At 53.4% G+C, this 12,633-nt stretch overlaps 1 protein-coding gene across 14 annotated transcripts in view; it reads right to left on the bottom strand.

Annotated features, from left to right (window-relative positions):
* The window catches only part of MPRIP (myosin phosphatase Rho interacting protein), a 160,328-nt gene that overhangs the window by 15,192 nt on the left and 132,503 nt on the right, over window positions 1–12,633 (bottom strand). For 12 of the 14 annotated variants that reach the window (XM_073234690.1, XM_037019524.2, XM_037019523.2 and 9 more), the window contains 4 exons: window positions 11,247–11,363; window positions 4,855–8,694; window positions 1,376–1,523; window positions 497–614 (listed from right to left, as the gene is read on the bottom strand). In XM_073234690.1, the coding sequence (XP_073090791.1) occupies window positions 497–614; window positions 1,376–1,523; window positions 4,855–8,694; window positions 11,247–11,363 (4,223 nt within the window). The remainder of the gene's footprint in view (window positions 1–496; window positions 615–1,375; window positions 1,524–4,854; window positions 8,695–11,246; window positions 11,364–12,633) is intronic. The other 2 variants (XM_037019533.2, XM_037019532.2) reach the window with 1 other exon arrangement.

Raw genomic sequence — 12,633 nt, 5'->3', positions numbered from 1 at the left:
GCGTGCTCTTCCCTCTCGCCTGTGCAGAGGGAGTAAGTGCAAGTGCTTTTTTTAAAAAGTAGGGATTATGGCCATTTTTGCCACAGCCACAGGGCACCAGGCACTAGACCAGCTAGCTTCCCTCCTTGTAAGCTAGTGGGGAGGCAGTAGCTAAGACAGACAGCAAATTCCAGGGCATGGCCTGTGAGATCGGTCCTGGAGAACCGCTTGTATTTACAAAATGTCCTTGGCTGCCTCTTCTTTAGACATCAGTGATCAGTCTGTTTGTTTTAGTAACAGGAAGCCCGCCTGGGTCATGAAAGCCAGTGGCTGCCTGACGTCCACATGGTGCTCAGCACATCGGGGAAGAAGGCTCTGAACTGCCCTCAGCTACACCACCCTCAGGAACACACCTTTGTGGCCCTGTGAAGACACAGGGAAGGCTCCCTGTCTGAAGGGCTCTCTTTCAGCCCCTCTCCCTCCCAGGCTGCCTCCTGTGGGCAGGAAGCTGACTCACAGGTGCTGCCTCCGCAGGGCCTCAATGTCTGAATTGCTGCTGCTGATCTGGGACCGCTGGCTCTTCTCCAGCTCACGCTCCATCTCCTCCCGGTGGGCGTTCTTCATGGCTTCAATGGCTGCAGGCAAGGACATGCTGTCAGCACCAACAGGCTTGGGGGTGCAAGACAGAGAGGATACCTGACCTCTGCTGCTGCTAATTTTACTCCAGCAGCAGTCAGCTGCCTCTCCCAAGCCAGTTCTCTCAGGTGGGTGCACCTGGGAGAATTCCTAGGGAACTCCCCTCACAAAAGGGGTGCAGGTATATTTATTAGAGTTAGGAGAAAACCAGACTGATTAAATAAATGTCAATATGTTAGATTCTAGCATGAGTTTATAAAACAAGCAAGCTGTAAGGCTGGCTGGCATATTTCCTTCCTCGGTTCTAAAATACTAAACCATTGTAAAGTATAATTATGCAAAGGAAGGCAAAGTAACACCGACAGTGGAGTGCATTCGGACTGTGTGGCAGAGCCCCTCTGTGGGGCAGAAGCTATGGGACATCTGTGCTCTGATGTTTCGGGGCATTCCGGGCAGAGGGGGCCTTGTGCCGACAGGTGTCATGTCTCTTGGAGGGAAAATAATCACGGACTGGGGACAGCCCCTCACATGTGGCTGGCTGTGCTGATCACCACAGACATCTGGGCTGTGGGCTCTCAGAGGACTCTGACAGAAAGGCTTTTCTCAGAACTCTCAAGAATTCTCTTTGACAATGAAGCTTAAATCTCAGCCTAGAGGTAGAGTAAAGGCCCGTCACTGCTCTGAGGTATACATTCAGCCCAGGTAAAGTCTGCCATGTGTCCCGCCCACAGGGTCAAGCTGGCCACCAGGGCAGGCCCACCTGAGATGGTGGCCGCGGTCTCCTCAGCCAGGAGGCGGTCCTTCTCCTCCCGAAGCTTCTCCAGCTCCCGCTGGTGCTGCCTCTGCAGGTCTTCAATCTTCTTCTGGTGCGTTTCTTCCATTGCTGCAAAGCCTCGCTCACATGTGGCCTGCAACATGCACAAGGGGCTCTGCGGATTCTTCCTTGACTCTCGAGTGGGCATCCCTGTTTAAACCAGCCTCCCTGCCCCCTTGGCGCTGCGTGGTGTAGACAACATGTTCCCTGAAGCCATGCACTGGGCTAGCAGGGCCATCTGAAGGCTGTCCAGAGCTCTCAATGATGCTTCTGGGCACTTTTCTGTTATCAGAGCACACTTAGAAAAGGGAGTTTACACGGACACATTCTGCCTTATTTCTGTGATTGTTCTGAATACCATTTTTCTGTGGAAAGAGCTGCTATTGTGTGTGAGAAGAGGTTGCACTGGAATTTACAACAGCCAGTTGTGGATGTTTACAGAATTACTGCCAGGGTGAACAAGAAGGTGGGAGAAGAGTATGAATGTGTAGAGGCTGGCTGCGCCTGGTTTAAGTGATACAGTGAGAGGCTCTCAGTGCCAGTCACAAACAGTGAGCTGTCTTGGTCAGCTGGTGGGAGCCAGGGCCACCCTGCAAATGACTGGCAGCCCAGTGCGAACTGGCCACCCAACCTGGCCACTGATGTCCCGTGTGTCCAGAGGGAGCCAGATCTCCCCTCTTCAGCCTGCCTCCTCCTCCTCCTCCTCTTTTCTTTTGAAGGAGCACACAGAGGGGCACTAATTTGGGACTCCAATAATTGTACCAAGACACACAACAGAAGACTACTCTCTGGATTTGTCCGTGCCTTGTTACAACCTGGGGAGGTTCATTACCTGGACATAAATTAAGAGGAAAGACACAGGTATGCCTGAAGATGGGGCCAAACCATCCCACCTGGGCACATGGGGAAGCCCAGGCCCAGCTCACTGGAGATACTGCCATCGGGGCAGGCAAGTGTGCCACACAGCTACAAGGGGTGCTACATGCAGCTGTTCCATGCATGGTGGCCCATTTTCTGTCTAAACCCCTTGTAGCACCTGTTTCAGAGTGGGGATCACACCTCTCCATGATTTTTAAAAACTGGAAGAGTGTGGCTTTCTAATGTCACAAAGACTGTGACATTTCAAATGCAAGTACTGTGGAGAGGGATCCCCCTCACCAGCCCCATGCTATTTGGCCAGTCTTCCTGCATACAGATTCAAGGAAGGATACCAAGAAATCACCATGCTTGGGTGTCCCTGTCAGAGTCCCCACAGTAGTTGAGTGGCCTTTCTGAGGGTCCCCATTCAGTATTTTCAAACTCACGGTCATAGTCTGGATTTCACTGTATGGGGCAAATGGTCTTAACTGTTGCCCACCATTAAGTGGGCCTTCTTTCCCCCACAGGTTTCCACCTGGAAGCTGGTGGTACCCTCCCTGCCCTTCCACTGCAGGACCACTGGAGGAATCCTACAGCAGTGGCCCCCTGGCCCTGCACCTGCTCCGAGTCCCTCACCTTCCCTTCCAATGCTTTGGCTCACACATGGCTTCTCAGTTAACGCACAGTTCATAGGTCTTACAAATTTTAGTCTGATTTGAGTGCTTTAGAATAAGGGTTAAAATTATTCCTACAGAAACACTGAGATATCTTTAAAAACCAGCTGCTTCCTTGGACAGCATGTGTTAAAAAAATGACTAATCTGTAATCAAACTTTTAAGGTAGTAATTCCTGGGATCAAAGCTCCTCAATTACTACTGGGTAGTCGTGAGGGAAGGTGTCAGTCTGCAGCTGTCAGAAGAGGGGCTGTTAAGGTCAAAACTCCAGTCTCCCTGACATGGAAAAATTCTGCAGAAAGTAACAGCCATTAGCTGGGCCATCTCAAGAATGGTATGTCACTGTAATTTCGGGTGTCTCAAGGGAATTGATGAGACCACCAGATACAGACAGGCTGCATCATCACTGGGCATGCTGGGCCTGGCACAATCTGTGGCCAGTCTGTCAACAGTCTTCTCTTTGCTTGCTAACTGGGCCTTAGTGATGCCCAGCTGACGGATGTGGAGCTGTGATCGCCTTACTGAGCAGGGGCCCTAGTGGAGCAGATCCGTAATTCTCTGTGGTGGGGAGGCAAATGCAGGGTCTGCATGTGCCCGGGTACCTGCCCATGCGACTTGCCAGGTATCATGGAAAGCTGCTGGGTGCTCTGTGAGAAGGCCACCAGGTAATAGTGCAAATCACTTTTAAAGGCACATGTGGCCCATCTGAATGCTGTGCCCACATGCACTGATCACCCCAGGGAGCATGATTTGTGTACTTTTGGAAAACAGCCCTTTCTCATGATTCACAAGTTTCCGAAGGGTTTGACTGACTTGGGAAGAACAGTGAAATGGCCTCTGAGCTGCCTGCACCTCGCTGACAAGCACAGGCCTCTCTAACTCCTGGGCTGTGCCGCCGCCTGGAGGAGAGAACACCCTGCTGACGCCCAGCTTTCTTTCAGAGCCAGAGGAATGAGCTATGGGGACAGAGCTACGGTATCCTGCTGGCGGCAGTCAGCACAGTGCCTGGCGGGGGGGTGGGGGTTGGGGCAGGCAGCTGTCTGCAGCCCAGGAGCCAGGCAGCACTGGTCCCCCTCACCTGAGGCCTGCCTGGGGTTTGCGAGGTGTCTGGGCCTCTGGGCAAGGAGTTCAGGACGAGGATGCCGAGAAGCTTAAAGGACACGGAAGCCCATATGCACACAGGAGAGCATCTCCGGTTACAGAGGGATGGGCTGGGCCCCGGGCTGCCCAACACAGCCCAGGCCCAAGGGGCCTGGCAATGTCTCCTTCGAGTGCCAGTGCCTGAGAAGGCAGAGTGTGAAGCAGGGTCAGGGTACAGGGCACAGTTACCAGGGAATGGGCATTTCTCAGAGCTCCTGGAGAAGGCTGAAAGCTGAGTCCAGTAGAAAAGACCTTCTTTCTCAGAGTGCTTATTAAGCACCAGTTCCCCTGGGTGGGGACAGGAGAGTGGCCTTGGACACCACCTCACAGATATTCCTATCTTTCGGGGACCCCAACTCTGCTTAGTTAGAAGGAGACAGTCCTCCAGGGGTGCCTCTGGCCCCTCTCCTGGGCTCTTCCCAGGCTGGGACGGGAAGGGGGAGGCTTCCCCTGCTGGGGCACAGGGAGAGGCTGGGCAGGAAGGTGAGGGGGAGGCCACACGGGCTCTCTCGCAGTGACCCTGCTCTCCTTCCACTAGTCCTGGTTCCTGCTGGGACGGTGAACAGAGAGCTAGCCCCTCGCCCAGGTCCTGCTCTGAGACCACACCATGGTCAGTGAGGACTCCAGGGTAGCACAGACCGTCAACCAGCAACTCAGAGGCAGCAACGTCTCCCTGAGTCACTCCACCCTGGGAGTCGGAGGCACCAGACGCTGCCCCTATACAGTTTTGCAAATTAAATAATGCTTCAAGACCTTCAGGTTCTCAAAGTCTTTCTGGTACTTCTCCCGCAGCGTGGCCGCGCCGCCCTGCAGGTCTTTGTGCTCCAGCTCCTCCCGCATGATGCCCATCTGGGCCTCCAGCTCCTGGATGCGCTCCCTCAGCCCCGTCATGGAGTCAGCCTCCCTGTCGGCTGCTTGCAAAGCATTCCTGGACTGGTCAGCAGGCCAGCTGGAGGAGGGTGGCTGGTGGGGGCTGCTCAGAGGGCTGGGGGCCGGCAGCACCTCAGGGTGCTGCCCCTGGTAGTGATGGAGTGTCTCCTGCAGGCACTGCAGGCTTTGCGAGTAGTGCTCCTGCAAGGCCCTCAGTTCTTCCTCATGGATGGTCTGCAGCTCTCTGACCTTGAGCTGGAACCTGTCCTCCAGAGTCTGTATCTGTTCCACGTGGTGCCTCTCCAGGTCATGCCTGTCTTTGAGTGAGGCGTCCAGATGGCTCAGGACCTGGCTGTGCTCAGCCTGCAGCATATTCTCGGCTCTGTTCAGTTGCTCCATCACACACCTCATCTGCTCCTCGTACCTGCCCTGCAGGGCAAACATGCTCGCACTGTGCTTGCTTTCTACTTCTCCCAGACACCTCTGCTGGTGGTCCAGCTGGGTGACCTTGACCTTGAGCTCTTCATTTTCCCTTTCAACTATGGCAATCACTTCCAGGTACTCGCTCTTCTGCTTCCGGAGAAGTTCCTCGTACTCCTCCCTTAAGGCTCCCACAGCCGGCTCCTGGCAGGAGGCCTCCCTGCTCTGCCAGGACTCCTTGCAGCGTTGGAGTTCCCTTTCATACCCCAGGCGGATCTTGCAGGTGGCATAACACACCTGAGCCTGGATAATTGCATCTTGAACTAACAGTGAAGAATACTGACCCAGGCTTCCCAAACAAGTACTATAGGAGAGATTCCGGGATGCCTGGAGAAGCTTCTGACAATTTCTTACCGATTCCACAGGGGAAAGTGAGGTTAAAGCAGCAGCTATCTCCCCTAAGAGGCTGGCCTTATCTTTAAGCTGTAGGGCGAGTTCTTCCTGAATAGCAACAAAGGCCCCAGAGCTCTGGCTGGACAAGTGAAAGGGCTCTTGGGAGCTGGCCACAGCTTGATGACTCAGTACTTCTAATGGGCTCAAGTCCCAGGACACCTGTACAACGTTTTCAGCGCCCGCTGGAAGCTTGATGGCTTCTGAGACCTGCTGCATCACTCTCTCAAAGTTGGAGGTTCGATAGGCTTCCAGGATTTCCCCCAGCAAACTCTTGTGCTGCTGCAGGGCCACCTGGGTCCCCTGCAGGGTCTCCTGGATGCCCTGCAACCTGTGGTGGAAGGACTCCCTTGCTGACTGCACAGCAAAGCTGAGCTCGGCCCTGACCCATGTGGCATCTGCTAGGGCAGGGACCAGGGTTTGTGGGACATGCTGCTGCCCACCTCCTGGTGCGCTGGCTGCTTCTCCCCCTAGGGCCCCCAGGTGCTCACTCAGGGACTCCACCTGGCTCCAGAACTCACTGTCTACTAGCACCTTCTTGGCCCAGGTATCTGCTGGGGATCCAGCACTCTCAGACTCCAGTGGTGACTTTTCTGACTGGGAAACCTCGTGGAGAATGTGAGAGATATCTGATGTTGTGTTTTTCAAAGAGTCTGCTATTTGGTTTATCAGTGAGGCTTCCAGAGCTATTTGATCAGAAAGGAGCTTCAGCTGCTCCTGCTCAGTCAGTTCGGGCCAGTTTGGTGGCTGCGAAGTCACTTCCCCTTTCTCCAAGAAACATCCTTCCTCTGGCTGAGCATTGACCCTGCTGTCAGCAGGAGTTGGCCAGTGGCTCAGAGCATGGATGGTGCGGACTAGTGCGCACTCCACACTGGCCAGGAGGCCTGCTCCTGCATCCTGTACTTCCTCCTGGCCAGCCCCTGGCAGAGATCGTAGCTGTTCTCGGCAGTTTTCTAAACAAGCCAGGGCCTGACTGTTTTTTATCTGGAAATCACCAAGCTCCCCAACGTGATTTTCGATGACCTTTGCCCTTGCCTGTCTTTCCTGCTCCAGCTGGGAGGCCAGAGCTCCAACCTGGAGCAGGCTGGTGCGGAGCTGCTCACGGAGCCGTGCCTCAGTGCCAGCCCACTGCTGGTGCAGCGAGAGCAGGGCCTCCTGGCTCTGGCCCTGCTGGCTCTCCAGCTTCACCGTCACATCTTTGAGCTTCTCCTCTGTGATGTAGAGCTTGGTCTCCAGAGAATGTATTATGGAGAGGTAGGTATCAGAGTCACTGGTCGCAGGCAGAGAGCTGGGGGTGGCCTCTGATGACATGCTTTCCTCTGAGGGTGACCGGTCCTGACTGGTGTCAGAGGATGTACTGCTGGTCCAGGTCTTCTCAGACCCATCGGCGTGAGTGTATTTTTGGCACTGGATGGTGGAGAACCGGATTCTTTGCCTTTTAACACCGGGCACTCCCTGGTCAGGTTTTGCTCTGCCTTGCAGGTGCCCCTCCCTGTCAGGCACTTCCAACCTCAGGGGCACCATGCTCTCTTCTCTCCTGGAGCTGCTGTTACCATGTTCCTCCCCCAGGTCCTCATCTCCAAGCCTCGAGTGTGGGAAGCCTGGAGATGCACTGGCTGCTTGGAGCTGTGGGCCTAGGAGCACAACGCCATCCTCCTCTGCTTCAGCCAGGGGGCTCCGTGGCTCCTCCGTGTCCTCAGAAGACTCCTTTGCAAATTTCCTTAAAATCTCTTCCTTTGCCTGCAGCTTCATTTCTTTTTCCTGTAAGCTGCTCCCCAAGACCACCATTCTAGCTAAAGCCTCACTGAGGTCCTGGTCCTTCTTCCCCAGGGCTTCCTCGTGCACTGCTTTGATGTTCTTCAGCTCGCCTTCCCTCTCACTCAGCAGGGCGTGCACGCTCTGCAGCTGGCCGGCTGCTCTCCTGTAGGAGCGCTCCAGGCTCTGGTATTCCGCCTCTCTCCCCCTCAGCTTCTCCCGAAGCTCGGCTGCATCCCCGTCAGAGAGAGCGACGCGGTCCGTCAGCTCCTGGAACCGCTGCCTGATCAGGTCCCGCTCGTCTCTGAGGCTCTGCACGTGCGCGGCCAACTTCTGGATGCTGGCCTCCTTCATCTCCAGCTGCTCCTCCAGCTGGTGCACTACTGCACTGCCCTCAAACTTGGCGCTCAGCTTCTCCTTCTGGAGGACCTCTAGCTGCTGCTCGTGGCCCTGGAGCTGATCCTCATAGGCGCTGGCCTTGTCCTCCACCTCCTTCAGGTTCTGCAGCAGTGCCTGCTTTTCCTTCTCACAGCTCTCCAGCAGCAGCTCGTAGTTCCTCTGCAGCTTCTCCTCCATCAGCCTCTGGGCCTGTTCACTGGTGCTGAGTTGCTGGCTGAGGTCAGCAATGCGCTCTTGCAGCCTCTGCACCTCCTTCTGCCGATCCCTCTGCAGGGCCTGCTGCATTTCCAGGTCCCGCAGCTCTTGCGTCTTCTCCAGCAGCAGGGCCTCTGCGCTCTTGAGCTTCTGCTCATTGGCCTGCAGCTGACCACTCAGTGCGGCCTCACTGTGTTGCCACTCCTCCAGCTGCTCACGGACCTTGTCCTTCTCCAGCTTCAGGTCACCCTTGAGCTTGGCCAATGCCTGCTCCTTGATGGCAAGCTCAGCAGCGGCATTGCTGAGCCTCGCCTGGAGGCTCCGGATCTCGGCCTCGTGGTGCCGGATCGCGTCCTTGGCCTCCCCATAGCTACGCTTCAGAGTCTGAATCTGCTGCGTGATCAGCTCCTGGCGCTGGCACTGGGCCTCCAGCTCACTTTGGAGATCTTGGTTGACTCTATGGAGCCTCTGCCAGGCACCGGATGGGGAGGTGGCCACTTCAGTCTTAAAAAAACCGATTAAACACTGGTTAGTAACACTCGGGCCTCCCAGTTCTGAGTGTCACACCTCTGGCCAGGGTCAATCACAGAAAAGCTCCATGGTGGGTTTGCCTTTTATCCTTTGCACAATTTTTTCATTAAAAAAATATCCGGCAAATCATCTTAATTTTTTTGGTAAGTAACTGCTTCCAGGTAAACAGAAAACACAGACAATCACATCAAAACGCTCTAACCGAACAGCTCCTAGGAGAAATAAACCAAACGAAACTGAATAATGAACACACTGATAAGCAAAACGAAGACTGAGGGAGCTCCGGTGAAGGACAGTGGGGGAGCACCAGGGTCTGTTTGTTTGTTTTGCAAAACAAAAGGTACACGTGGGCTGGAGATGACAAACCCTAGCAAAGCGCAGGACGCAGGCTGTGGTGGTGACTGGTGACATCACTTCCTTCTACGACAGGGAGAGAAGGAAGGGAGGCAACTGCTTGGGGATGTCAGTGAGGTGACATCCAAAACATTTTCCTTTGGGAAGTGAAGCCCATCCTCTACAGTAACAGGAAGAACTAATCTCTACCTGCAAGAAGACAAAATGAGGGAAAACGGAAACCATGGAGTAAAACGTGATAATCAACAAAACAAACAAACTTTTGTGGGATTCAAAATAAGAAAGTGAAGCATGCAAAAACACAAAACAAAACACAAATGAAACAAAACTCCCCAAACTGAAAGGCATGCAGAATGGACAGAACTAATTAATGCAGGGCAACAAGAACAGAAACAGGAGTGAGAACAGCCCAGCCTAAGAATTTGGCCTGCCTGTGGCTCCTTCTAGGTCTGTCTGTGGGGACACCACAGATGTGACACTCAGTTAGGATACATTACACTCCATGCTCCGAGTCCAAACCATGCAAGCTCCTCCTCCCAGCACAGTTAGAACAGTGCCCACCCCAAGTGACTGGTTCCTCCAGACCCTTAACCCACAAAGGCCCTCGCTCATTCACACTTTTGATAATAAGCCTTTTTAAAGCTAAAGGGAGGCTAAAAGTAACCTATTGTTAGACATGGTGGGCAAGTGTTGAGCCAGGCTCTGGCTGGCAATCACCCAATTTGGGAAGCAGGTCCTCAGGTTAGCAATGTGCAAAATCTGCTGCTAGAATCCACAGCTGATATGAAGTGAGTTCAAGTAGGATAAGGCCCAACCAAGGTTTAAAGAGACACTTCCAAAATCTGGGGTCTGCACAAATGACCCAGAAAGCCCTATGGTGAGATGTGTAGGAAAGAGAGATGCCCATCACCACTTCCTGGTGCCTGAGAGTCTGAACTGGGCACAGCAGTAACTATGGTGAAGGGGCTGGGGAGGGTTCAGGGCACAAGGGGAACCAAGGGCCATGGTCAAGCTGGGGGAAAAAGAGAAGGTGGAGGGAACATGCAGCAAGAATGACATGGAGAGAGGAGGAAGGTAAACTGTCCAGAGGGAACACAGGCTCCTTGGGACAATCTGGACCACAGAGACCAGTAGGCTGTGATCTGGACATGTAAACACAGCAACTTATCACAGAGACTCTGTGTCACTGAAAGCTGGAAAGGCACTTGGGGATAAGGGCTGAGTCTACACAGGAATGGAGGCTGACACTGCAGGGAGGAGCGCTGGATTCTGCTGGTCTTGGCCTTGGTGAGAGCTCAGGCTCCTCTCCATCCAGCACCCCATTTTGCTTTCCCTGGCACTCACTTGTCAATCACTCACCCCATCGGCACATCAGCTCAATGCGGCAGGAATATGTCATTCTGTACTAAGAATCAGAATGGGGCCCAGACTGCTTTAGGATGACAAGGTCATGCTGGCCCACCCCATCCAGGAGACCCTCACTGCCTGGCCAGATGCCTGTGGCAGTGCTTGCTCCTCCCTGTGACCCTGCCTGGTGGCTAGGGCTCTGGCACAGAGACCTCTGGGAGACCTCAGCTCATGACTCAGACTGCTGCTGTCATCTCCCCTGTAGGCTACTGGGTGGGCTGGCTCAGGCTGGATGGCCATGTTTCGCCCGGAAACCTCAGCCTAGGCAGAAAGTAAGAAGTGGGGCCACCAGCCTAGTGGAAATAGCCCATTTGCCCTGCCAGTGTGGCACAGACCCAGTCAGGGAAGGGGAGCCAGCTCCAGCTCTGTACTCGGTTATAGGAGGCACCTGGCTGTCTTCAGTCTGTAAAATGGGCCTACACTGTTATTGTGAAAATAAGTAGAAATGACATACAATAATATGATATTTGTAATAAATACGTATCAGGTATTCTGAGAACCAAAAAGGAGAAACAACCAATCTTATTTTATTAAAAAACAAAGAAAAAACACCCTTAGATATAGTGGTTTCAGGCAGATTCTCCAAAGTGTCACATGAGGAGGAAAAATAAACAGGTTCTACTGTATTGAGCCCTGATCCTGCAGCAGAGAAGCCCAAAGGTGCGACGCTTAGGAGAGGCTGCCCCTGCTCAGCCAGGTTTTGCACATTCCTAGCCTGACTGGGCCCTTAGCTTTGAAGCCCCTGAGCAGCCCCTTAGCCATACCTGTAGCACGTAGCCCTCCCGGGCACTCTGTTCCCGGCCCAGAGCCACCCTCAGCTGGTCCTGCAGGAGCCGGTTCTGCTCCAAAAGATCTGAGGCCTCCTTCTGGCTCTGCTCCAACTGTGGGCAAAAAGACACACAGTTTTAAGCAAAATAATGGTAACAAGTGGAGGCAGCACATAGCACAGGCCCACAATGGCATTCCCGACTTTGGCTGGGCTGGCACACATGGGACTCACGTCAGCAGATATGCTAAGTGGGCCTTTACCTGCAGCATCTGGAACCAAAGGTTCTAGCTCGGGCTGTAAACAACACCGGCGCCCTCGTTACCCTGGGCACCCACATAATCACACCTGCTTAAGGACCCAACATGCAGGCCCCACCAGGAAGGAAGGGCTTTGTGGCTGCGTCAGAAGGAGGACACCCTGCCAGGTCCTTGTGGTTTCCTCAGGATGGTCAAGTAGGCCAGTGCTGCCTCCAGGGCAGGCCTCAATCCGGGCCCTGCCTTGGCTTTCACCAAAACAACTCTATCTGACCAGTTTTATACATTGGATTCCACATAAAATTGTTTTTAAAAAGGCTCCTGAAGGTTCCACAAGGTGTAGAAGTGAACAAGCTACTTCACACTGCTTTCCACAGTATTGTATTCATTCACTCACCGTTCCATCTCTGCCCTGGGTATTTCCCAGGTGCCTACCGGACGCTGGGCTGCGTGGGCCACCAACCCTGCCCTGCCCCCAGGGGAGCTGGGCAGGCAGCAGACAAACAGGATGCTGCCAGGCTATGAGCCTGGGCTGATGGACACTACTGTCTAAAACAAATTCATGGCCCAGTGTGTGGCCTGCTGGGCAACAGGCCCATTCTGACAGTTTAGAGCACTGGAAACTTACACTGTTATTTTATAAGAAGCATAGAAAATGGAAAAAAATCCAAGTGTTAATGCTAATGATAGTTGTTAACCCCACAGATTTAATAAAATAAGGAAAAGATGAAAAGTGAAAAGCCAAAGTGGCAAATCTTTAACTTTAATTAGCTACTTATATAAAAGGAAACATACTGTTGAGTATTCTTAAAAGGCAGGTACAAGGCCATACCTCCCTGGCCATGGAACTCTACTGAGACTTATAAATCTACTGTTTAAGTTTTGCGGCTTTGATTCTGGATGATTCTAATGAAGAAATATCTTCTGTTAGAAGTGCATGGACTGGCTTACTCATCTCCACAGTGGGATGCCCCATGCAGCCAGTCACACCAGATGACAACTCACAGGGGACCCTTCATCTCGGTGGGATAGTGGGGGTCACCTACCCTGTCTGCCAGGCTCACCCACCACGGCCTCTATTTTACACCCCAAATATCCAGAATCCAGCCTCTACCTCCTACTGCCTGC

The sequence above is a fragment of the Manis javanica genome, chromosome 4, assembly GCF_040802235.1.
Source record: "Manis javanica isolate MJ-LG chromosome 4, MJ_LKY, whole genome shotgun sequence".
Taxonomy (NCBI): Eukaryota; Metazoa; Chordata; class Mammalia; order Pholidota; family Manidae; genus Manis; species Manis javanica.
Note: the sequence above shows the minus strand (reverse complement) of the source record. Positions and strands in the feature narration are given on the sequence as shown.